The sequence below is a fragment of the Mercenaria mercenaria genome, chromosome 10 (genome assembly GCF_021730395.1).
Source record: "Mercenaria mercenaria strain notata chromosome 10, MADL_Memer_1, whole genome shotgun sequence".
In the NCBI taxonomy this organism is placed as follows: domain Eukaryota; kingdom Metazoa; phylum Mollusca; class Bivalvia; order Venerida; family Veneridae; genus Mercenaria; species Mercenaria mercenaria.
The window spans coordinates 37,007,650-37,033,528 of NC_069370.1; the positions used below are offsets into that span (position 1 = coordinate 37,007,650).

General features: G+C 34.5%; 1 protein-coding gene across 1 annotated transcript in view; it reads right to left on the reverse strand.

The window, feature by feature from the left end:
- Window positions 1-25,879, reverse strand: part of LOC123560806 (fibrocystin-L-like) — a 121,317-nt gene that overhangs the window by 52,554 nt on the left and 42,884 nt on the right. The window contains exons 12-21 of the mRNA XM_045352964.2: window positions 16,739-16,813; window positions 16,140-16,284; window positions 10,820-10,893; window positions 8,346-8,462; window positions 7,480-7,820; window positions 7,170-7,237; window positions 5,427-5,583; window positions 4,339-4,450; window positions 2,250-2,419; window positions 1,351-1,575 (exon numbers count right to left, since the gene is read on the reverse strand). Coding sequence (XP_045208899.2) covers window positions 1,351-1,575; window positions 2,250-2,419; window positions 4,339-4,450; window positions 5,427-5,583; window positions 7,170-7,237; window positions 7,480-7,820; window positions 8,346-8,462; window positions 10,820-10,893; window positions 16,140-16,284; window positions 16,739-16,813 — 1,484 coding nt within the window. The remainder of the gene's footprint in view (window positions 1-1,350; window positions 1,576-2,249; window positions 2,420-4,338; window positions 4,451-5,426; window positions 5,584-7,169; window positions 7,238-7,479; window positions 7,821-8,345; window positions 8,463-10,819; window positions 10,894-16,139; window positions 16,285-16,738; window positions 16,814-25,879) is intronic.

Here is a 25,879-nt window from a genome sequence, read left to right on the forward strand (position 1 = left end):
AATCTAGCCTTAATCTATATAAACAGTACGAATAATAATCATTCAGCAGTTTAAGGAAACTTCTCGAGAGAACTAAATCTAGTTATGAGGGGTTTACAAAAGTATGCAAGGTAGGTATATGTGTTTGTACTTTGCACTTACCAAGATTATCCCCAACTATAGATGCTTTTGAGAAAAGCGCATGTCTCCCACAATTTCCTTGTTTGTCTGGATTGTCAGACGAATAGTTCCTATTAAAAATGTCTAGTTTGTCTAGATGGTCTAGGCGATTGGATCCAATCAGAAATTCAAGGGCCTTATTTCAAAAATGCCTGAGCTGATTTGGTTAGTTATCGAACTTGGCCGAAATCTTATGGTCAAACACATTTTGTTTAAGTTTGGTGAAGATCGGTTATGATATGTTCGACTTAAGTGTGTGGATAAGCTTTATGACAGAGAGACAGACAGACAGGCAGACACAGACACACACACACACACACACACACACACACTGACAGACACACAGACAGGAGCAAATCAATATGTCTCCCACACCAATTTTTGGTGGGAGACATAATTATTGTGCGATAATTACGCTAGTAATTTGGACAAATTCTCTGGACAAAAGTGTTATGAGTAATATTTATAAAGAGAAAAAATAAAGCCAAATACTAGAGAGTTACAGGTTGTGTACATTACACTTTCCGCTTGTCCACTATCTCCGTATGCCGTAAATTAAATTCCCTTCAGAACTTTGAAATTATGACCATGATAACTTAATTTATTAAAGGGACATAATTCACAAAGTAATCGGATTATAATTTAGATATTTATACAGTGCACTTTCCTTAGATATAATTTTATGTGTGATGTGTGGACATTTGACAAAATCATTTCGGAAGTTTTAGAATCATTATCACGACAAAGTGCTTTGAATTAACTTAATAACTGGAGATAATTCAAGTAAGCGGAGTTATGTTTTTTTTCTATAACGCAATTTTTCTGAATGTTTTCTGTCTTTGCACGCGGTTTGAATGACTTCCATAAAGCTTTTTAGAGGCATATCCCAGAAATTTTAGTTATCTCCCGGATGCGAACAGTTGACGACCAAATGATTACTATAATAGTGCTTCCGCCTAAAGGAAGGACCGCGGGATGTGTTGCTACAGTTCTTGTTGCATTGAATATTAAATGAAACATTAAGAAATTCATGCAATTTGTGTCATTCACCTAGCCAGTTAAAATTGTTTTGAATTTTACATTTATTCCAATATAGGTTTTAAGATGTCTACATTTTGATAACTAACTAGCACTTGTCGGATCTTGTGTAAATGTCTTTTAGAAGCTTAAAGAAATAATACTGTACATTACCATTCCATCGTATGTGAGAAATATATCCTCATCTTCTTTTCTTTTATACACATACATTGGATTTTTGAGAACATGTTTCCCGCAAAAGGCATCGGGGCTCCGTACACGATATCTGCTAAACCAGGCAGAGTCTGTCTCGAAACTCTCATAGTATGTAATCATGTCTGACGTTTCAAATGAATGTGGACATTTTGCATCAAGTGTTCCGAGAACGTTATCTTTGAGCTATGTTTATATTAAAGATGTATAAATTACTTAACCATGTAGGATGAACATCAAGTTTGACAAAATCAAAATGAATCAAGAATTTTATAACAATTATAATTGAAAAAGTGCATTTACTTTTTTCGTTAATCATAAGTTATGGGTTAAGTTTGTAAAATGGGACATAATCAACATATAAAACAGAACCCTCTTTTAATCATAAACGCATTGTGATCACTGCTACAAGTAGACACCAAGCCCACCCGCTTAACTAAGGTAGGTCTTCGGATCGCGTTGGTCGTGTGTTCGATCCCCATGAGGGGCGTATGTTCTCCGTGACGATTTGATGAACGACATTGTGTCTCAAATCATTCGTCCCAACCTCTGATTCATTTGGGGAAGTTTGCAGTTGCTTGCAGAGAGCAGGTTTGTACTGGTACAGAATCCAGGAACACTGGTTAGCTTATGTGCCCGCCGTTACATGACTGAAATACTGTTAAAAAACGGTCTAAAATCCAACAGAAACAAACAAAAATAAGTAGACACCGTCGTTTATATGACTGAAGACGTAAAAAACACACACGAACATGCACACACACACGCGCACATACATACACAAGCACACACGCACGAACTTACACATGAAACAGTCAATTTGAAACTCGTTTAATTCAAGAAACAGTTAAAAATATTACGTCAATTTCTCCAGCAGTTAGAGACGCGACAGAGAAAGGTTCGGAAACAACTCCATCTAGCTCAAGGACTACAGTATCTATGTCTGGAATTCCGCGTGTATCCTCAGTAACATTGTACGATACTGGAAAACCATATTTAACTTTCACAACGTCAATATCCGGGAAATCGCCTGCAAAATATAGGTTCCTAGTACTTTGACTCAATGTTGTTATATTGTCTTGCCCGCCGGGAATATGGAGTACAATTTATTTTCTACAACTCTTAAAGCGGTTTAAGGGGGCGTGAGATGTGTTGCATATTTAATAACATCTCATGAACAGAATTTTCTTGCTCACGTTCAATGTATCACATGGCTATTCTAATTGATTTAATTAGCATACTACGATTAATCGTTACATTGTACTCTATGAATGTATTTCGATTTCTAATTATTGAACACAGATACTTCGTACCAGTTATGATATCTACGTTGTGCTTTTGCACTTTTTTTGTGATAGAAACTCTCTCTTTCGATTGACTTGTATCCGAAAAATAAAAGATATCATTGAGTTTATGTTAAGCACAATTTGACGTATTTTATAAGTGCATATCATCACAAAGCTCTAAGTTAGCTACTAAATGATTGGCAAAAAAAAATCATAAATGATATACAAGTAGTGTTCATTCTTTTTATACAAATAACTTCACTTAACGGAGGCGTATATGTGCCTATTCTTCGAAACAAAATAGTAAAGCACATACACAAATGCAGTCTGTAAAATGAAACTGTTTCTTTTTGATGCGTTTAATACCCTGTACATTGAAACAAACATGATGCTCCAGAAATACAATTTTGTTTAAATTCAAGATAAAATGTTACTAACTCAATAAAAATAAACGTTAGGTTGCTGTCAATCAAATCATTAACATAATATGTCTGATATAAGTATATCTGGTCGTAATATGATATGTTCAATATTTCCCTCTTCGTGGTCAATTACTAGACGATAATTGATCTTTCATCTTTATGATATACTAATCCTACAGCACTGTGTTAAGACTCTAAGCTGTTGTGTAACTGGATTATATACATACTAAGGGTCACAACCATGCTGCATCTGCAACACTTTTAGGACACTGAGTTATTGTTACTGTGTTATATAATAGCCATGTTTCATTGTCAGGTATTCACTTGCTCTTGTATCATGTAGATTAAAATGAATTAACCCTTGAGAGTGTTATTCGTATTGGGTCTCGAATCCTAACTTAGTATATTGGCTCTCGAATCCTAACTTTGTATATCCTGACAAGTAAATGACATAACATAAGTGTCCCATACAAATCTAACATGATGTTTAAAAACTTATTACCTCGCTTTGAATTAAATATCAGCTGATACCACTGAGGATTACTATCATTTTTCACCACATCCATTGATTCATCGGTTCCCCATATGGGAAGTGAATTAAGCGCTCCTTTCACAGCAGATGTCGGCATTGTATTTGTCAAAGGTTCTTTAATGATAAATATTTCCGCAATGATAAGATTTTATAAAGCAAGATTCGTTATACTTCATTCATCGTTAAAAAAAAAGGATCCCTTATCATCAAACATAAACTGTGTTTGTGTTTCTACAAAGCTTCGCAAACAATATAAGTACCGAAGGTGGTGTTTTTTCGCCCGCTTAGCTCAGTAGGTAAGAGCGTTGGTCTACGGACCGCGGGGTCGCGAGTTCGATCCCCGGGCGGGGCGTATGTTCTCCGTGACTATTTGTTAAACGACATTGTGTCTGAAATCATTAGTCCTCCACCTCTGATAATTCATGTGGGGAAGTTGGCAGTTACTTGCGGAGAACAGGTTTGTACTGGTACAGAATCCAGGAACACGGTTAAGTTAACTGCCCGCCGTTACATGACTGAAATACTGTTGAAAAACGGCGTTAAACCCAAAACAAACAAACAAACAAACAATTTATTACTGTTCAAACCATCAAGACCATCAATCTTTGTTAAAATGTTTCTAGGATTGTGCAGCAGTAGTGAAAACTAAATGGTTAAAGTACCAATTTTAATTGGTTAAAATTGCTTTGTAATTTTAGTGTCTTCGTACCTGTATAAACTCCGTATAATCCAAATCTAAATTCACCGCTTGTTTCTATATCAACAGTTTGAGTTTCAGAAACATATGACCGACCTCCAGTAAAGTGTTTAAACTCTAGTCGCTGTAAAAGAAAAAAAAGACATTTAATCCAATTTCACCAATAGATGTCTCAGATGGTTGTAGCACAGATAAAAGTATTCAACTTCAGATTCCATAAATGAGGCGGTAACACGGTAAAAGACTTTACCAAGTTACAGTTAACTTAAAGAGGTCAGTAATAGATTTTTCGATGGATGAAATATCAAACAAATACAGAAAAAATGTCACTGTTTCACTTGTAACACCACTTTCTTACACCAGTGTACTTAACAAAGCGTTGTAAAGGTACACGGAGTTGTTTTTCATTACTTGTGAATACATTGGAAATCGCCGGCCGGTATTCAAGAAGTAATAGTCTGCCACGGTGTAAAACATGTTAGAGGTAGTAGTATAGTGATTTAATTTAGAAAGATCTCTAAGAGGATATTTAACGTTTCGTCCTCTTGCAAAAGTGTCTTATTATAAGAAAGGTCAATTAATTCCATTTTAAGGATGTGTTAAACACTGATTAACGTTGCACAGAATATAGCTTACTGAGAAGACATCACTAGGAGCTTGTTATTTTCAGAATGTGCACAATTAAATGATAAAAAAGAACGGATACTGATTACTCCTCTAAAACAGCAACTATTTCAAATCGAAAAACAAGAAATTTACAGCCTCTCAATATTTTTCGCTTGATTCTACATTAGAATAACGAATAATTACATATCATTTATTCTTAGACAGTTAATGACTGATTTGCCTTTGCTTGGTATAAATCCTACTTAATTAATTTACTTAAATAGAGAAATGGGCTCAGTTTCATGTTCATATCACTGAAACGTCGTGCAGTTTGTCTAATTCAACAGGGAATGTTATAAAGTTTTGTTTATAAAATGTTAAAGGGCTATACAGATATTCAACAATTTGACAAAGAAATGTAAACATAGTCTTCCTCCCTATTATTGTATACAAAACAAATTAATGGATAATCAAATCTGAATCTCAAATTTTACCTGAACTTCATTACTTATTTCAGATTCTATTTCAATAATTTGTTCCTCTTGTTTGGCCTTTTCTATCAACGCATTTGTAAGGAGAGTACCAAAATATTTCACTTTCAGGTGAATCACCGGATTTGAATTTGCATAGTGCAAAATTTCTAGTAGGTATCTGGAATATCAAAGGCTATATTAATCAATAACAGTTCGGCGTTTAGAATTTAGTGAATTAATACAGGCATCATCTAACATTCTTATACCCTAGGTGTCTGGACAGACCCTAAGACTGTATATGTAAGATGCTTTATAACGTCTAGTAAGACGAGCGTATAACAAAGGGCCAATAAAGTATGAAAATATTTCGCAACATAATTTTACTTCATGCGTGCAAGTCTCTTAATTGTATGTTACTGAAATTGAAATATTGCCTTGAGTTTATGATATAAAAATGATCGAGATATAGTATAATTTAGAAGTGAAAAATAAATCGTTTTATGATAATATCATCAAAATATATCCCACTTTTATATGACTTTAGTGCTGTTTAAGGATAAAAATATAACAATAACAATATATAAACTGTCAGAATAATTTAGTGTATGTGTGTGGGTATGCATGCGTTCGTGCCTGCCTGCGTGCGTGCGTGCGTGCGTATGTGTGTGTGTTCGGGATTAACGTCTTTTTCAACAATTCTAGTTATATAAATGACGGTGTCTACTTGTAGCAGTGAGGACAATGCCCAACATTCTAGTGCTGCTTCATTTGAACATCACGCCATAGACACGAGACATGATACCTAACCCAGTCAAATTAAAATGACACGGGGCAGATCAGTGCTAATACTATCCTCTTAATGCTGAATGCCAAGCGAGGAAGCTACTATGGTGCCATTTTTACGTCTTTGGTATGACGCGGACAGGAATCAAACCAACGCCCTCCCACAATCGAAGCGGGCGTTCTACCACTAGGCTACCGAGGCCTTTGCAGGATTTCTACTCTACATATTGTAATGGTACAAATGTAACAAATAACCAGCGCTCGGACCCCTTTGGTATCAAGTACTTGACTTTATAGGACGGATTACACCAAACCGGAAGTGACTACTCAGTGTTACATGTGAAGTAGTCCAAAATGTAGTTCCATGCTATGAATGAAATCTGGTATAATGAGTGACATGAGGAGGTGACAGTTAAATTTTTGGCTTATGTTTATTGCTTATAGTATTGAGAATAGATCTAGACCATTTTCTTTGTAAATTTCTTGGAATAAGTTTTATTCTTTGCGAAAAATGTCTACCTACGCGTAACTGCTAAACGGCTGTTTTCATGGGGGCATTTTTAGAGGGTGATGTTTCTCAGAACAGATTATTTTTCTTATATTCAACATAACATGTCAATATTTTTCTAATTTTGATAAGAAGACATGTTATACTAAATTACCATATATGGTTTTCATATCATTGAAATGCTCTAAAGTGCTGAAAATGAGGTCTGAATGTTTTGTTATTAATATGAAATAAATAAGGAATTGAATTGGTAGAATGTAACCTTATATATTGTGCTGAGACATAAACGTTCCCACTGATAATAATTGTCTGCCATTTTGAACAGATTGGGCAATACTTGACTGAGGGGCTAATGATTGCAAATGCGTATATTGTTTCTGAGTTATCTTATGACAGTTAATGGATACAATCATAAAAAGTCCTAGATCACATTTTAATATGATTAAAAGAACTCATTGTATTCTAGATCTCACTTTTTATCTTTGTCCAGGGTCATTCTATCTGAATCCTTCCATGAATGTGAAGAGTTGATCTTTGAAATCTGAAAGGTATACGCAGCATCTTACATGTAAACAGGAAAGAAACATATGCAGACGGCAGTAATAAATAACTGACCACAATTAAATTTTCTTCATAAATACATATGCTTTTGTATTAAATGTAAAACATGTATGACATAACAAAAAAATGATGAAAATAAGCACTTGGTCGTTAAAGGACTCCTGTTGTTATTAATAATTAATTAAAAAGAGAGGTAATTTTGACAAATGTGAATGTTCGTACCCCATCGACAAATAGCTTTGCCTGTTCCCATGCAAATAAAGAGAATTGGTATTCTCCGGTATGTGGCGGAGTGAAAAATGTTGTCATCCTGCTGACCAACGCTTCAAAGGAATTGTTACTGAAATAAGTCTCATCCAGAATTTCAAACCGATATCCTGGATATGAATCCTTTAGCGCTATGATGCTATCCAAGCCTTTGTAAGCGTTTGGTATGGGTGTCCACAGTTCAAAGTTGACTCCTCTACCGCCTGCAAACTTCGGCCCATAATCAAGTGGATCAGCGTCCACGATGCATTCTACAGAGACATCCCGCACAACATTCGTGATTTCGCAAACCGTATCTACAAAAATGAGAGAAGCGGAACGTACCATGTAATAGTATCAAAAGTTCTGGAACGTTTCACAAAATCTTATTTCACTTTAGAAAAAAACTACACGTGTTTTTGTTACGGTCGCACACGCATAGCGTATAAGTCTAAATCCAATCTCTGACAACTGCGTCAGGGAGTCGACTCTTTGGCTCAGTGGTTAGAATAGGGGCCTTCCATCCGTGCAATTCGGATTCGAATTCCACCTCAGGCATTTTGGATTTTTCATCGTAAAGTTCTATCCTCATCATTTTGTTACGCCCAAAGGTAGGAAGATTGGGGCTCGTTCAGGATATGGATTTTATCCCGTGCCGCAAATGGTACTTCCTATGCCAAAATGGATTGCACGTCATCACAAAAGATGACTCCTTTAAAGACAGAAAGTGTTACGTCCGCTTACACATAGCTTATAAGTTTAAATTGAAAGGGTGATAATTTTTTTTGATAATAAACAGATGTTATTGTTAGAATAAAATTGCCTTGCAATAATTTTCTTACCTCCCACATACGCGTTTGGTTTAGTGTACGGAGCTGTATCGTCGAAGTATTTGCCATAGATGGTTAGTGATAAGCCTCCAGCCGTGCTACCTTTAGTGTGACTTAAACCCGTGATTTCTATTATGAAAAATACATTTCTTGTCAAGACTGGTAAGATATATCTACATTACAGAAATGTTCATCTTTCACAAGCACGTAAACAACACATTCAAATACCACATGTATATGTAGCATACTAGCCTAAAAGTAGTTTTATTGGTACAGGCCGATTATCTTGCTTTGTATAAAAAGATACTTTTTCTAATTACTTTATTCAACATCTCTGTTTGTCTGCCAGTCAAGTTAGCTCAAAAGGGAGAGTGCATATCTATAAATTATGGAGTCATAAGCTCGAAGATTTTTAATAGAAAGATATAAAAGAGTAACACGCTGCTTTGATTAATTACCCACCATTACACAGCTAAAAACTGCCGAAAACGGCAAGAGCACACATACAAATACAAAATTCTAGTCAGCTTGAACGAACACGTGGAACAAATACCGGTTTATATCAAGCATTACATTTATCATACCTGTATACATTTGAAACATGTATATTTCATCGTTGCGAGAAACACGATACTGACTTGCATCTGCAACTGACCTGTAAGGAAAAATCTACGCGTTTGGAAAACAAATAGTTACGTCATAATTCCTAAAAAATAAATCATTTTAAGATAGTTCTGTATTTAAATAAACTGGACATGATGACCTTTTGTTATTTAATGCCTAGTAGTATACTGGTAGCATAAATGTTTGCAGGAATCAATCATATATCCGAGAATTAAGTGTTTTAAAAGAAGTCAGAGCTACTGTTTATTTTGACAAGAGAGCTTGGCTGTGAAATAATAACAAATAAGCAGCAATGTAAGGTCTCAGCTTGATATTTGGCGGATTGTAAAAAGATAAACATGCAGACCTAAATGATATTTGGCAATATGACTGATAACAGTAGATCTATATCTAAGAACAGAATCATTTAAATTTACATTGCACGCAGTTATAGCTGCCAGATATGCCATTAAAAATGTAAATTTCATACAGACGTCCATCGTGAAATTGACTGCAGGGAAATTATTTTGAAACTGTTCATATAAAACTGAAGCACATTCCTATATCATTTTATTGGCTGAATTTCCTCCGGATACAATAATTCAATGATAAAGCATGTGGCTAAGGCACATTTTACACAAAGAATTATATATATGTGCAGAAATACATTAACGTAAAAATAAATTGACACCCTTTTCATGTACGTAGCTTTATATCTTTAAAAAAGATTAATAATTTAAATCTGTTATGAGAGGATATTTGTATCAGTCTCTTCAAACATATTGTTCTATTACCATTGTAAAAAATTCAACATGTGTTTCTGATAACAATTTTTTATAAAAATAAAATAATAAACTAAACATTACCATCCGTATGACGAGTCAATAAGAAAACTGGCATTGAAGAATCCTGGAATGAAATGTTTTATTTACTGTATACACGCATGTTTTTTTTACATGTATACTATCTGAAAATAAAAATCCAGGAAAAGGGATAAGAGCTACATTTTCTATTTATTGTGTTTTGTTGCATAATGCATAAAGCTTACACTCTTCATATGGTGTATTCGAAAATCCAAAACCTTTTTTTTATGCTGTAGAAATAAAAAAAAATTGAAAATGTGTAGGTATTTTCAAAATTTGCAACATGTTATTACTAATAGTTAACCCACCAGGTGAATCCGTTAGCCAAATACAAAATGCATGACATATAAACCACGAAAATGTATAACGAATCATGATTACATGTACCCTGTGGCTAAACAATAAGAGTAGTATTACGGGCCAAAGGAAATTGACCAGATGAGAAATGCCAAAATAGATGGTAAAAGTGTATTTAAGGACTGTATTTCTATCACTTTGTGGTCCACGTATTTCGCCAGGCAAACGTAGCATTAAACTATAAAAGGACTGAACATCAAACATGCGGGGCGTCCCAAAATAATCTGTTCATAAGTTCTTAATATTTTTAATTTTACAGAATACAGTAGTATATTTTCAAATAATGGGTATTTTATATCCTCGTTAAAGTTTAGCTTTGATACCAGTTGTCGCAACCACCGAATTGTACAACCATTCTGAACTATGATAACGTGAACCACAACAACGAAGTTCGCTGGAAATTTACCATGTTCAAGTATTACAAGTGGCTACAAGTGCATGTAAATCTTTGAGTAACATTTGCAAGAGAACATTCTCATCTCTAGCTATGAAAGAGAAATTTTACCATCATGCTAAATTTAAAATCATCCCTTTTATCATATCTTTTTTATAGAAATGATTTTTGCCCATATACATATGATGTAATTGTAAACATACTGCTACTTTAACACAATTGAAACTCCGGGGTATTACTAGTTGATACATAACACATGTTTCACATACCAACGGAAGTGCCTTTAGTTTTGCATTTTATGAAACCATAGTCACTATCATCGTGATCCAATCCAAAGCCATACCTATCAAAGAATTAAACATAATTATTTTAAACAATAGTAGTATCAAAATGTAGTTAAATGAAGGTCACAATCAGTCGTTAAATAGGAAATCACATGACATTATGTTGCCGACTATGGCCATTTATCATAACAGAATGATGATTGTAGTTTTACAATTCAAGGATTTTCATTAACTTAACATTGTATACTTACATCTGGTCAGCATCGCCAAGGTCACAATCAGACGGGCCAATATAAACCCTAAAAACAAAAGACATTATGGACTATATAATATTTTCCAATTGCCAGGTCACAATTCTTTTTATTGTTTGGCCAAACACTTCGTGTTTAACATATAATTTTTGAAATATGTTAAAGGTGCCATTAGCGAAGATATATATATAATAATTAGCGAATTTTTGTACTCAATATTGGTGTTCATGTTCGATACTATCATACATATAGACAAACTTAATAAAATGATATCCTTAGGAACAACATATTTATTTATAAAGATGTTGACTCCCCCTTTGAAACAGAATGATACCGCAGACGGTGTGCTCCAAATTTTCGTCATAAAGATACAGTTTGATTTCATGAAAACGATAGTCAATTGCTAAAATGGTATGTTAGTTGGGCGTACACCGGGGATGGTGAGTGGGTGTTACCATGTAAAAAGACAAAACAGAGAACACTGCAGGCAAAAGCAAGCTGAAAATAGGGTAACGCCATGTAAGTTACCTTTCTAAAAGCAACAGGGGATATTTAACGTGTTTTGGGGCAACCTCACATTTACTGTATTTGCAACTTGTCAAACAAGAGAGTGTGAATGGAATTAAATAAATTCTGACATAAGAGACAAAATAATTGCCGTTATAAACTTTAAACCTATCAATTTGGCCGATCCAAAGATCGGGCCCCGTGTTCACAAAACATTTTCAGTCTCAGTTGAGTTTGATAATAAAACTTTATTTGTCAATTATATCTAAATAGCATGTTAAAAACCAAATTTTAAGATAAGATTTTTTTTTCAAATGACTATACAGTATTTATGGTCAATTTCAGTAAGAATAAAGTCTTGAAGTTTTAATAATATTCATACGAAAATTTCAAACTCAAACAACAATGTTTTGTGAACGCGGGGCCAGTACATCAATGTACTCAATAACTTACCAGATGTGACAGGACCAAGGGTGTTACTTTTAAGGGCTGGACAAGTATAATATTTAGCATTTTAGGCATGGTCTGGTTTGTCAGTAGCCAAGTCAGCTCTGGTATTGTCAAATCCAATGAAACCTTTTTATAAAGCATAACACAATGCACACACAACAGTTTACCTTCTCAAAGCAGCCGATCTTTGGCTGGAACTATTCATTCCGTACACGTCTGTATACAGTTTCCCTTTGAGTGTTACTTTCGTTCCTTGAAAGGAATTATTTTTATACACATGATTAATTGTTCTTCAATAAACATTTAAGTTACCAAAAAATGGCTCTCTAATTCTGTTTTTTTTTTATTCTGCATGACTTTTGTTTTATTCTTTGGAATATTATTTCTCATAAATTATCTCAATTATCAATTACAACATTATTCCCTCAATTCAATATCATAGACTGATATGAAACCATATTAAAACAAGAAATATCTTTAAAAATGATGGTCGGCGAATTGTAATAAGGAAAGAAGTTTATGAATTTTTCATCTAACATTCATCTTTCATCTAACATTTTTCAAATTGCAAAACTAAACACCGCACTTAAACAGTTTAAATGGTTCGCAAAGGTTTCGTAGGGTTGCAATTTTGTTTCGTTTTGTCCTTAGACGAATAATTACAGCAGTAGTTTGATGAAGATTCATGAAGCGGTTCATGAGAAGAGGTCAATAAACGTGTTTATATTTTTAGCTAAATTGGTCCCTATCACCATTTGTAACAAAATAGCAGGAGACCTTACGATATTTTTACACATCGAGTTTGATAAAAATCCATTACATTTTAGTGGTTAATGCAAAGAAAGGCATATCTACTTTTAGCTATAGTGGTCCCTAATAGGGCCCAAGTTCCTATATAAAAAAATTTGGAAGAGGACCTTATAATGATGCTCCAGACCAAGTATGACAATGATCCACCAAGCTGTTCATGAGACGCTGTATAAAGGCATTTCTAGTTTTAGCTCTAGCAGCCCCTAAAAGGGGTTAAATGTCCCAGCTGAACAAAGTTGGCTGCGGGCCTAATAAAGATGCTACAAATCAAGTTTGATTAGAATACTTGAGAAAAAATCAATTAAAGGATTTATTTATTTATTATTTTTATTTATTTCTAAAATAGGCCAACTGATTCCGCTTTAACAAATGCATATTCGCTATTCATGAATCTTTGGACAATGACGTCACACCTATAAAAAAGTGAAGGTCAAGCAAAACATACAATTGTAATTATTTCAATATTTCTGTTTCATAAGCAAAGTTTGACCGTAGTCATATCACATAGATAAACTGAAGGCAGCGTATCTTCATTTCAGAGTAATGAGATTCTGTCATTATATAGCATATATATAATAAAACAGATTTCAACTGAGTTCAATATTTGCATACCATACTAAAGAAAAATATTCATATATAATAAATCAGTTAAATAATTTATAACAAATATATCAAAGCAAACAAGTACTCATTTTAATATGCAATCTGAATAAGTCACAAAAGCAAGAAACCTTTTCATATACAGACGACAGTTGTAACAAGGAACATCTTTTAAAAAGCACTTCTCTACATAAAAGACTCTTATCACACCCTTATTCATGTGATACGCAGACCGTATTCAGCTCTTTCTTTAATTTGATATATTTGGTATTTGAACAGGTTTTTATCATATTTATTAAACTTACTTATCATTTTGAGATATATCAATATTCTTGCTAAATATACTGAGCCAAAGTTAGCTTTAAAACTGTGAACAGCGTCGTTTAGGATAAACGCTTTGTCTACATTTCACTCAGCGTAGCACTATCAACAGAGTGAAAGAAATTGACACTCTCGTCCAATCAGGCAGAGTGTTGCATAAATCTTCCATTTTGATAAATTATCTATAATGCGTTATCAAGAAGTTTGATTTGCAAACTGAAGTCACGTGGCATAGGTAACGAAAACGAATTTAGACGGCGTCGCCGAAAAACCACTTTATGAATAAATCTTAATTACCTTTTAGTATCCATGTATGCTGCTGGCTCTATATGTGTGCGGTTCATCCAGACAGATGTGTATAATCAATTTAAATGTAACATCGACAATTTTCTAAGATAACGATTAAAGCATAAAATCGAATGGAAGCCTCACATTTTTATAGAGGTTGGATACATTTGCAAAATACAAATAAATTGTAATTGTCAATGTCTTTAGAATATTTTATGCTACGTTAAATTGTTGCAAAATTGTGCACCAGGGCTGTATTGTAAATCAAAAGCCAATTTATCTCTATCCTGTACATAAATGCGCGGTATAAATGTTTTAAATACATAACAGTATGCAGCTTGGCACTGCCTTTTTGGACGATCGTTAAAAGCATATCGATTGCTTTGCTTTGTGTGTGTGTGTGTGTGTGTGTGTGTGTGTAGAGAGGCAGGGGTGGGGTGAATTCCAACAAATATGCAAGCTACGTAAGTCAAGTATATACTACTTTTTTTAGAATAGATACCATTGACTTGCTTCTAACTGGGTAAATTGTCTAAATGAACAAGAAAAACAATGACCCATACCTGGTAATCCGGAACGAGGAAAAATGTCATTTATCGTAGGAGTATACTCATACCATGGCTGCAGATATAAAGATATATGGAGCAGTAAATATAAGAAATGAAATCATGTTTGCGTTAGTATATTAAACTAATTTAAAAATTAAAAAATATCCTATTAAACCCTCCAGGGAATAAAATGGATTTGTTTGGGGTATAATACTTTTTTCATCTAATTTCTTGACGTTTCTATAAAAATGTATCAAGCTGAACTTTGGATAGGGGAGTACTGAATCAAAAACACAGTCAAAACATTTGATAAAACTACTTCTTTTGCTATAAGCATTGTGAGAGCATTGGCTTATACAAATACATGTATCAAAGTAGTTATCCTTAGGAAGTAAATATAAAGTTTTCTAAAAGTCTACCACAGAGAATAGTAAAAAGGTTATGTCTTCAATAAGGTTTTCTTACGTTGAATTTCTATAGTATCTATTCCTTTACTTATAATTGATTGTTTTAAAAAAAGCATATTGACGATTAAAAAAAAAGGAAAATCATTACGTGTCTTCGTCCTATAGCCTTGGTACATATATGCGCTCGAATAAACGAACGTTGTTGTTTGGAAAATATAGTAACTAGTATTAAGAAGTGTTAGGAAAAGCATCTATTACAAATAAGAGTAATATTTCAAGATATAGTTGTTTAAAATGTGAGGAAATTGTCCTCCCGCTAGCGATTCATGTCTACTTTGCCGATCCTATTCTGTCGTTCATTTCGCAGGAACACCGAAAAATACTTTCATTTCTTATATTTACATTTTATTTTCGTTCCATTTGTAAATAAGATATTATAAATTGCACATATTTTGTGGCATTTAACATTAAGATCAGCTTCCCGGCCATTCTGTGCACCAGACGGAACAAGTGCGACGTCATCTTTGGAACGTTCTCCCTGACTATACGCGGACGTCGTCAAAACAGCGGCCGGTTTTCACTAAGCAGCGATGACGTAACTGTCGCGCCTTTGCTTTTGCTGTTCATACGAAATGAACGTCATAATTTTCAATGGAAAAGAATAGGGCGAATGTAAATAAATAAAAATGGAACATACACGGGGTAAAAACGGAAAAAAGTTCATTGCATTAAGTTCAACGGAACTCACCCTATATACACAGTCTCTCCGGTAGGTACACCTGTATCCATGTTCAATAGGTACTCCATCAACAACCAATCTAATTCTTAAGCCGGTATCTGGCAACTTACTGAAAACCATGTACGTTTACCACAATAAGCAACAAATTGTATCGTAATGCCAGTTGATGAATCATGTATTGTTATGTGTAGCAGCTCTCTGACCATCTCTCCGTCTACTGTCTCGTTACAATGAAAATTTACATACGCTGGAAGTAGCAGTTATATGCCAAATACTTCTTATTTTTAATTGAAGCTATACACATTTTAATCCATAATAAAGCGGATAGATAAATGATAAACCTGTTTAACTCATTTTCGACAACAAAGTTGAAGAAATAATTACCCAGTTGTGTAGCAAACTATTACAGATTCAGAAGAACTTTCCTTAATCACAGGACAACTGTACTGGCTTCCAGCGTTGCTGACCAGGTACACCCGATTTCCAACATTAGGGTCATCACTGAGACTGAACTGGTTCTTTGAAAAACCTGATTTACAAAGTGAAACATTTAAAGTTAAAAAGAGGTTTGTATTACAAACTAGACGTTGAAATATATGAATCTCAGTTATAATATGCAACTTCCATTTATAAGCGCTATAAACCATTGTTAAAATCTGTAATGAAGGAAGTTGATTCTTTGTTGTTGTTTTTTTTAAAGATTTTTCTAATACTGTCAATTCTATGGCCATAAATGCAAATTCATATAGAACTTCTACCGAATGAAATCGTTGTTGTTTATTTCAAAACTTTATATTCAAATGTTTCTTTTAAGCTAATTTTGATGCCTGAAAAGTTTTGGAACAATGTATTTACAAAGAACGTCAGAAGTGAATTTTTAAAACCTTTAGTTTCAATTTCTTATGTCCAAATTTGTCACAGAAGAACACAATAATTGAGTTTTATTGTCTGGCGGTATTTGAAGTGAAGGAAATGTTATATACCAGATCCAGTGATGGTAATCAAAGTCCCTCCTCCAATACTTCCGTACGTAGGCCGGACTGAGGTGACGGTTGTTCCTATAAAATAACAAAGGAGAAACATATACAGACAGAACATAATTTTGTACCACAGATATTTGAATATATCTAGGATATATCTAGGATAATGTAATAGCCAGATCAGAAATAGATATTCTTGCCTACCTAGCGGGGAAAGTATACATTTATCAGAGCACGCACCGGGGATAGATATTCCTGTCTTTCCCTAGGGAAAAACCTTGTCTAAAATAGCGTGCACTAAGGTCACGTCACATAGTACTTACTGGTACCATTGTGACGTCATAAACTTTATAAATAATGTCAGGAAATACCCAAACCTATTTGTCTCCACATGATAGGCAAGAAAAATGATCTAACATGTCTGCCTGTGTAAGACAGCTGTTTTCCCTACCCTCGGGAGAGCATGGATAAAAAACCTCGCTAACGCTCGGTTTTCCATTCCACACTGTCCCTCGGGTAGGGAAAACCCCGTCTTAACCAGGCAGGCATGTAAGATCCTTATAATGTTCTTACCACCATACTGCGTAAAGGGGTGAAGACACGATTGCCTTAAAGTAACATCGTAGCGTTGTGATATTTTGAAAAATGTTTAGAAAATATATGAATGCAAAATAGCACTAGACTTATTGTATTTTCTCCCAAGCACTATGCAATAAACATGCACTCAATGTAATTGTTCTTAGGTGGTGAATTTTTTTTGGATTTCTAAGGTAGGGACAAAAAATTTGGGACATAGGACCAAAAGGACCAAAGGGTTCTAATGGGGGCATAAGGCCAAACACTTAATTTTCAATAGGGATAGGTACAACTTATCAAGTAAAATCCATGCACAGTTCCGTTAAAACACGGAAATCTGACGCCACGTAGACGTATCATTTGGCGCCATACTAATAAAGTACTACTACATTTGATCTACAGTTTTATATAAAACTCATTAGCCGTCTACACATTCCTAACTTATTCCGAATGACGTGTTACTTCCAGTATTCTAACACTATTTAAACACACAGAGTTTAAAGCTCTTGTCACGTCTACCCACTATATTTGGCGACGTCTACGCACTATATTTGGCGATGTAAATGCGCGATAAAATAAGGTTTCAGTATTAGGCCTACATCTACTTGTGGACATAAAAGGTAATTATGTTATCTGCCGACATTTTTGCCCACAGAGAAGCGACAAATTGATTTTTAAATTTTAAGCCATGTAAATAATTGGATCTGTTTTAAATTTAAAAATTAACGCAGTAATTAACAAAAAGAGAAAATTTCGTTTGAATGAAGTGCTTAAATGGCAAATGCTATTGGTATATTATATCTAATTAAAGGCTTGAATGCATTTATCACACAAAAGCAATAATCAGTCAGTAGTCTTATTTCTTTTCAGGTTGAAAGTTTTTTTTTCTTTGGATTTAACGTCGCATCGACACGTGATAGGTCATATGGCGACTTTCCAGACTTTCCAGCTTTAATGGTGGAGGAAGACCCCAGGTGCCCCTCCGTGTATTATTTCATCACGAGCGGGCACCTAAGTAGAACCACCGACCTTCCTTAAGCCAGCTGGACGGCTTCCTCACATGAAGAATTCAACACCCCGAGTGAGGCTCGAACCCACATCGATGATGGGCAAGTGATTTGAAGTCAGCGACCTTAACCACTCGGCCACGGAGCCCTACCCCCCTGAAAGTTTTGTACTGTTTATCATATTGAAAGTGAATTGAAGCCGTTTCCATTACGCCATTTGTCTAATATTTCTTTTCTATACTGTTGAAATTGCTCGTTATCGTTAAAAATCTTTTCGGATCATTTTGATTTCACAGTTTTCATAAACATAATTTTATCAATATACTTATAAATAATATAATATCATATAGGTTTACAAGTAGTTTCAATTTAAATTCCTTATCTTTCTCGACAGCTGCTTTGTTGGGCTAAAGTATATATTTACAACGTTGTATCAAAATATGCATGCTCTTATTACATACAAGATAAAAATGGTGGTGTAAGAACTTTATGTTCTGAAAAGTAACGGTGTAAGATGAGAAAAGGGATATTTTTTGGGCTTGTAGAAGCTGAAACTTAGTTTTCTTGTATAAAAGGTGACACTAAATTTTCTTTTACTTTTATCTGTAGCTGACACATAGTTCTTGATAAAAATATAAGTGTCTGAAAATCTGATTTTCTGGGAAAACATTGAAATAACGATTGTGTATAAAGTAAAGAATAGACTGATTTAGTGGTGTTCAACCTATAGGTAAACATAATGATACTTTATCAAACCAAAATAGACCTAGTATCTAGAATAATGCAATCTGAGCTTGTACCTGCTACATATATTTTTGAGGTGTTATGATTACAGTGACATGTTAAGTACATGCATTCATTCTTTCTTTATTAAGAATAATTCATCTCGAGTGCATGACATCTTATCTCAAGCGCCAGACATTTTATCTCAGATGCACGACAACTTATCTCGAGTGCTCCACATCTTATCTTGTGCACATGGCATCTTGTTTCATGCGCACGATATCTTTTCTCGTGCGCACGAGATCTTATCTCAAGTGCAGGATATGTTATCTCTATAGCACGACATATTATCTCTTGCGCTCTACGTCTTATCTCTTACGCTCGACATCTTATTTCGTGCGCATGATATCTTACCTCGAGCTCTCAACATCTAATTTCGATCTCACGAAAGATAATAGGTAAGGGTAAATTTCTTGGAAGCACAGAGCACCATGAACAGCCTCAGAGCACTCTTATCTCGAGCGCTCGACATTATATCCCGTGTAATACCAATTCAATGCCAATTCGACTCCCACTGTTTTTGCTTTTGTTTTGTTAATACTTATAACGATTAAACGGGTACGAAAACTTTCAAACTCTTTTGCTTGGTATCAAGGTAAATACACAAACTGATAAAAAATGCAGTGAAAATTCAGGGATGACGCGAAGGGAATAGCTTTAAGTCCCTGACAAAGTAAAGATAAAGTATGTAGGCTTCGCTCATATATCAAAGGATTTCCCTGTTTCCCCTTAATTCGTGAATGCATTTTTTTTTTGAAAATTTGTGAATTGATACTATTAGTCGAACTGCGACTGGTTGTTATTCTGACATGCAGAAAGCATTATTTTCGATTAAACTTTTTTTTTTATTTAAGACAGAATGATCAATTATATGCACTGCTCTCCCAAATGATGCGATAAAGTTGTACTTGTTACCTGCGTCCTGCCTGGAGGCCGTGGTGAGTATGATTAAAGTGTTGTTTTCAGATAAAAACACTTTAAACATAATTGTGCATGTTGTATCTGTCTGAAATTAATGTTGTTTTTTTTTTAATGTTTTCGTCGATAATAAAAAACAAGAATTACTTATTAAGTTGTTTTATGAATAACAAATATACTTAAGTAAAATAAATTTCTAACCTAAGTAATACTTAAATAAATAATCAATTTCTTATACTTATACTTAAGATGCTTTATGTATACGGCTCCAGAGTTTACTTTATAATAACATATATGAGAATAGATGTAGGCCTACATACTTTCCTTCCGTTTACTTAAAATAAAAATCACATATCCAGAGGATGAAAAAATACTGTAACTTTTAAATGTACAAAAAGCAAATCCTTCGTCACAAACTGGATAAATAGAATTTGAAAAAGGCATCAATGAAATTAAAGCCGAGTTGCATTAATGAATTGACGTTACAAGTAATTCTAATATGACTGGCTTTGCTTAAAACATCACAAAAATATTATGTTGACGTCACGTCTCGAGGTTATACGGCAAACGAAATAACTGCGTTCGGGCTACGCACTCGTGAAATTAAATACGCCCGACCGTGTATAAATAGTTTTAAAAGTAATACAACATTTTGCTTTAAATTATTTCTTAAATAAAATTTAACATTTACGTACCGTTACATGTTGCAAACGTCGAAAAGGTAGCAAATATCCACATGCATAATGGAAATATTTTTTTGATTTCTTCTGAATGCATATTGAATTCTCTACTTCATCTTCTAAATTTTGGAAATTTAAATCAATCCGGACATATGTACCTAAAGCGGACTAAAATCAATAACAAAGCGCAAATTATGTCTAATTAAAGGTTCAAATAAGGTTATCAGATAACAGCATTTTGAAGTAAGAACAATTATTTGTTACGTATTTAATGGTGAATTTTTTCTGAATATACAATAGAAATAAGTGGTCCCATGGTTCTTTAAAACTAATATAATTATGGCACACATAGTTCTTTTAAAAACAATTAGTTTTCAAATGCTTAGTTTGAACAAGTTTTAATGAATGTAATCTGCTTATGATAAAATTTAAACGGAAAAACGATAAAGAAAAAAAAAAAGAAAAAAAAAGATAAGGTATGTGGATACCTTCCAAGCCCCTCTTGCAGTCTTGATAGCTGGAAGTAATGCTGAATCTTTAAATGGACTTCTATCGATTATTTTCCCAAGTTAAAAACTTGAGCTGTGTGAAGTTGGCTAAACAAACGACATACGACATTCGAAAATATTGAATGTCGTCCATTGCGCGACATACGACATGAGACATTCGAAAATTTTGAATGTCGTCCATTGCGCAACATACGACATTCGAAACTTTTGAATGTCGTCCATTGCGCGACATACGACATTCGAAAATTTTGAATGTCGTCCGTTGCGCGACATACGACATTCGACATTCGAAAATTTTGAATGTCGTCCAGAGCGCGACATACGACATACGACATTCGAACTTTGGACAAAAAATTTGAATGTCGTTCAGTGCGTGACATACGACATACGACATTCGAAAATTGACCAAAAAAATTGAATGTCGTTCACTGCGCGACATACGACATACGACATTTGAACATTGACGAAAAAATTTGAATGTCGTTCACTGCGCGACATACGGCATACGACATTCGAAAATTGACCAAAAAATTTGAATGTCGTTCACTGCGCGACATACGACATACGACATTCGAAATTCGAAGAAAAAAATTGAATGTCGTTCACTGCGCGACATACGACATACGACATTCGAAAAATGGCCAAAAAATTTGAATGTCGTTTAGTGCGCGACATACGACATACGACATTCAAACTTTGGCCAAAAAATTTGAATGTCGTTCAGTACGCGACATACGACATACGACATTCGAACTTTGAAGAAAAAGTTTGAATATCGTTCACTGCGCGACATACGACATACGACATTCGAACTTTGAAGAAAAAATTTGAATATCGTTCACTGCGCGACATACGGCATACGACATTCGAAAATTGGCCAAAAAATTTGAATCTCGTTTAGTCCGCGACATACGACATTCGACATTCATACTTGGGCCAAAAAATTCTAATGCCGTTCAGTGCGTGACATACGACATACGACATTCGAAATTTGAAGAAGAAATTGAATGTCGTTCACTGCGCGACATACGACATACGACATTCGAACTTTGAAGAAAAAATCTGAATGTCGTTCAGTGCGCGACATACGACATACGACATTCGAAAATTGACCAAAAATTTTGAATGTCGTTCACTGCGCGACATACGACATTCGAACTTTGAGGACAAAATTTGAATGTCGTTCAGTGCGAGACATACGACATACGACATTCGAACTTTGAAGAAAAAATTTGAATGTCGTTCACTGCGCGACATACGACATACGACATTCGAAAATTGACCACAAAATTTGAATGTCGTTCACTGCGCGACATACGACATACGACATTCGAACTTTGAGGAAAAAATTTGAATGTCGTTCACTGCGCGACATACGACATATGACATTCGAAAATTGACCAAAAAATTTGAATGTCGTTCATTGCGCGGCATACGACATTCGAAAATTTTGAATGTCGTCCGTTGCGCGACATACGACATTCGAAAATTTTGAATGTCGTCCAGAGTGCGACATACGACATTCGACATTCGAAAATTTTGAATGTCGTCCAGAGCGCGACATACGACATACGACATTCGAACTTTGGACAAAAATTTTGAATGTCGTCCAGTGCGCGACATCCGACATTCGAAATTGACCAAAAACTTTGAATGTCGTTCATTGCGTGACATACGACATACGACATTCGAACTTTGAAGAAAATAATTGAATGTCGTTCACTGCGCGACATACGACATACGACATTCGAACTTTGAAGAAAAAAAATTGAATGTCGCTCACTGCGCGACATACGACATATGACATTCGAACTTTGAGGAGAAAATTTGAATGTCGTTCACTGCGCGACATACGACATGCGACATTCGAACTTTGAGGAAAAAATTTGAATGTCGTTCACTGCGCGACATACGACATTCGAAAATTGACCAAAAAATTTGAATGTCTTTCACTGCGCGACATACGACATTCGAAAATTGACCAAAAATTTTGAATGTCATTCATTGCGCGACATACGACATACGACATTTGAACTTTAAAGAAAAAAATTGAATGTCGTTCACTGCGCGACAAACGACATACGACATTCGAAAATTGACCAAAAAATCTGAATGTCGTTCACTGCGCGACATACGACATTCGAACTTTGAGGAAAAAATTTGAATGTCGTTCACTGCGTGACATACGACATTCGAAATTTGAATGTCGTCCGTTGCGCGACATACGACATTCGAAAATTTTGAATGTCGTCCAGTGCACGACATACGACATACGACATTCGAACTTTGGCCAAACAATTTGAATGTCGTTCAGTGCGCGACATACGACATTCGAACTTTGACCAAAAAAATTTAATGTCGCTCAGTGCGCGACATACGACATTCGAACTTTGACCAAATAATTTGAATGTCGCTTAGTGCACAACATACGACATACGACATTCGAACTTTGACCAAAAGATTTGAATGTCGTTCAGTGTGCGACATACGACATTCTGTATACTTGTTTGACAACATTCTCTCATCACTATTATTATTACTTGGTCGAATACAAATCATTTGAGCCACGACAATGTGGTTTACGCCCTTACGAAGCTATCAAGCTGGCCTACGGAAGGTTGGTGTTGATACCTACGTGGCCGCCTATGATGAAATAATGCTCAGACTGGTGGCAACCCGGTTCTTCCCTCACCATTTAAGCTTTGAAAGTAAAAATGTGTGGATGTGACGTTCAACCCTCAAACCGTGATCTCCTTTTTTAGTATTTACTTCAGGAATTTCTTCAAAAACATTAAAAACATAATGCATTATTTTTTAGATTGACTTGTTTTTCAGTTTAAAAAAATTATGTAGTTGCATATCATTCTTCACGACCCTTTCAATTTATTTCTGTTAAAGAATAATTATGCATATACCATCAGTATGCAAATCTGTTATTTTATTTCCCGGATATCAGCTGGATTGGAGGTGCTAGGTTGAGTAACTATCGGTTCATTTTGCGCTTTATTAGTGGTAAGATCTTAGGGAAGTCGTAGTAATTGATTGATATAAAGTTCAAACTTAGAATTGGCGTTTTCGTTGTTTAATGGAGCGAATACAAAGACCCATTTTGCGGAGCCTACCTTTGATAAAACTTTGAATTGATAATTGAATTCAAATAAGATTATAAAAAATAATTTCAGTTAATGGTATCTAGTTACACTCAAAGACTTTAAGAATGCCCCAATCAATGCATTTGAGAAATAAGCTTAGAACATTTTCTTGATGCATATATTTATGAAATATGCATAATAAAAATGTGGAAGGGAACAGTAAACTAGAAAATTCCACAAACTTTCGTTGGTAAATGTTCGAGAGAAATAAAAAAGAGAAATGTCAGGAAGGTGTAGAACGGATGCACTGTTTATACTTAGCACTTAATCTAGCATTTATAGCCTTGTCGACCCGGTAGACGTAAAAAAGTACAATCCGTTTTCAGAAACTAAATTTTGTAGAGAAATGACCAAAAATGTACACACTTAATTTTTTTATGAAATACTGAAATACTGGCTGAATCTGGATACTAGACGGATGACCGTGTCCGTTTCGCTAACTTATGTTACCTCAGGTAAGATTTTTGGATCGACACGGAATTAAAATAATTGATTGTTTTGACAACAATTGGTTGTCTACCAGATTTTTTTTCTATAGGTATCAAACAAAACTAGCTGAATAGCTATTTTATTCAAAATAACGTACTCGGTCCATAATACGAAACACACGTCTCCGTACTAAATGCAGTGCACTGAATTATCACTTGTTCCTTAGAAATATTTCTCCTACACCATTATGCCAATGTGGCAATATTGAAACTAATCATCACTTTTTCTTTGAATGTACACTTTACAATGATTGCCGGAACGATTTTCTTAATAATCTGCGGAATTTTGATATTGACTTGGATACTATTCTTTTTGGTAACCCATCCCTTTCTGATCAGGATAACATGACTATATTCTTCTACGTACAGTCCTTCATATCGGACAGCAAGAGATTCTTATAAGACAAATGACCCCTTTCTTTAAGACAGACTTCAACACTTCTATCTTTATATTTATATTTATAGTAAGACTATAACGCAATAGATATCATTTCATTATTATTACTTCACTTTATAACAACTCTTCTTTTACTAACCCTTTTTCGTCTTTATTTTTCTTTAACAAAAATACTGAACTGACAATCTTTGTACATTTGTTTTCAGATAACATAACGACAACATTTTTTTTTCTTTCAAGTCCCATTTTAGCTACAAATTTATAGTATGTCTACAAGTTAATTGTCCGCGAAGGAGAAGAATTCTATAAGACTAGTCTTCCATTCTTATCCTTTCCTAAGTTACAACATTCACTGTATGACTATGTATCAATGTATATGTTAACTATTTGGGAATAAATATGTTTAAACTAATACGAAACTGGCATATGCGACTTGAAACATGAACACACTAAATAGCCTAATGACCTTTATTCTATATACATCTGTCAGATTTCCAAAAGGTAACACCACGCATAGGACCCATTTGAAATGTCTGTTACTTACATTGTCTTGAAGGATATTACCAGTACTGAATAACAAATTAAATGACATAAATAAATAAATAGACACAGAAGAGAAGTGTGGGAAATGATT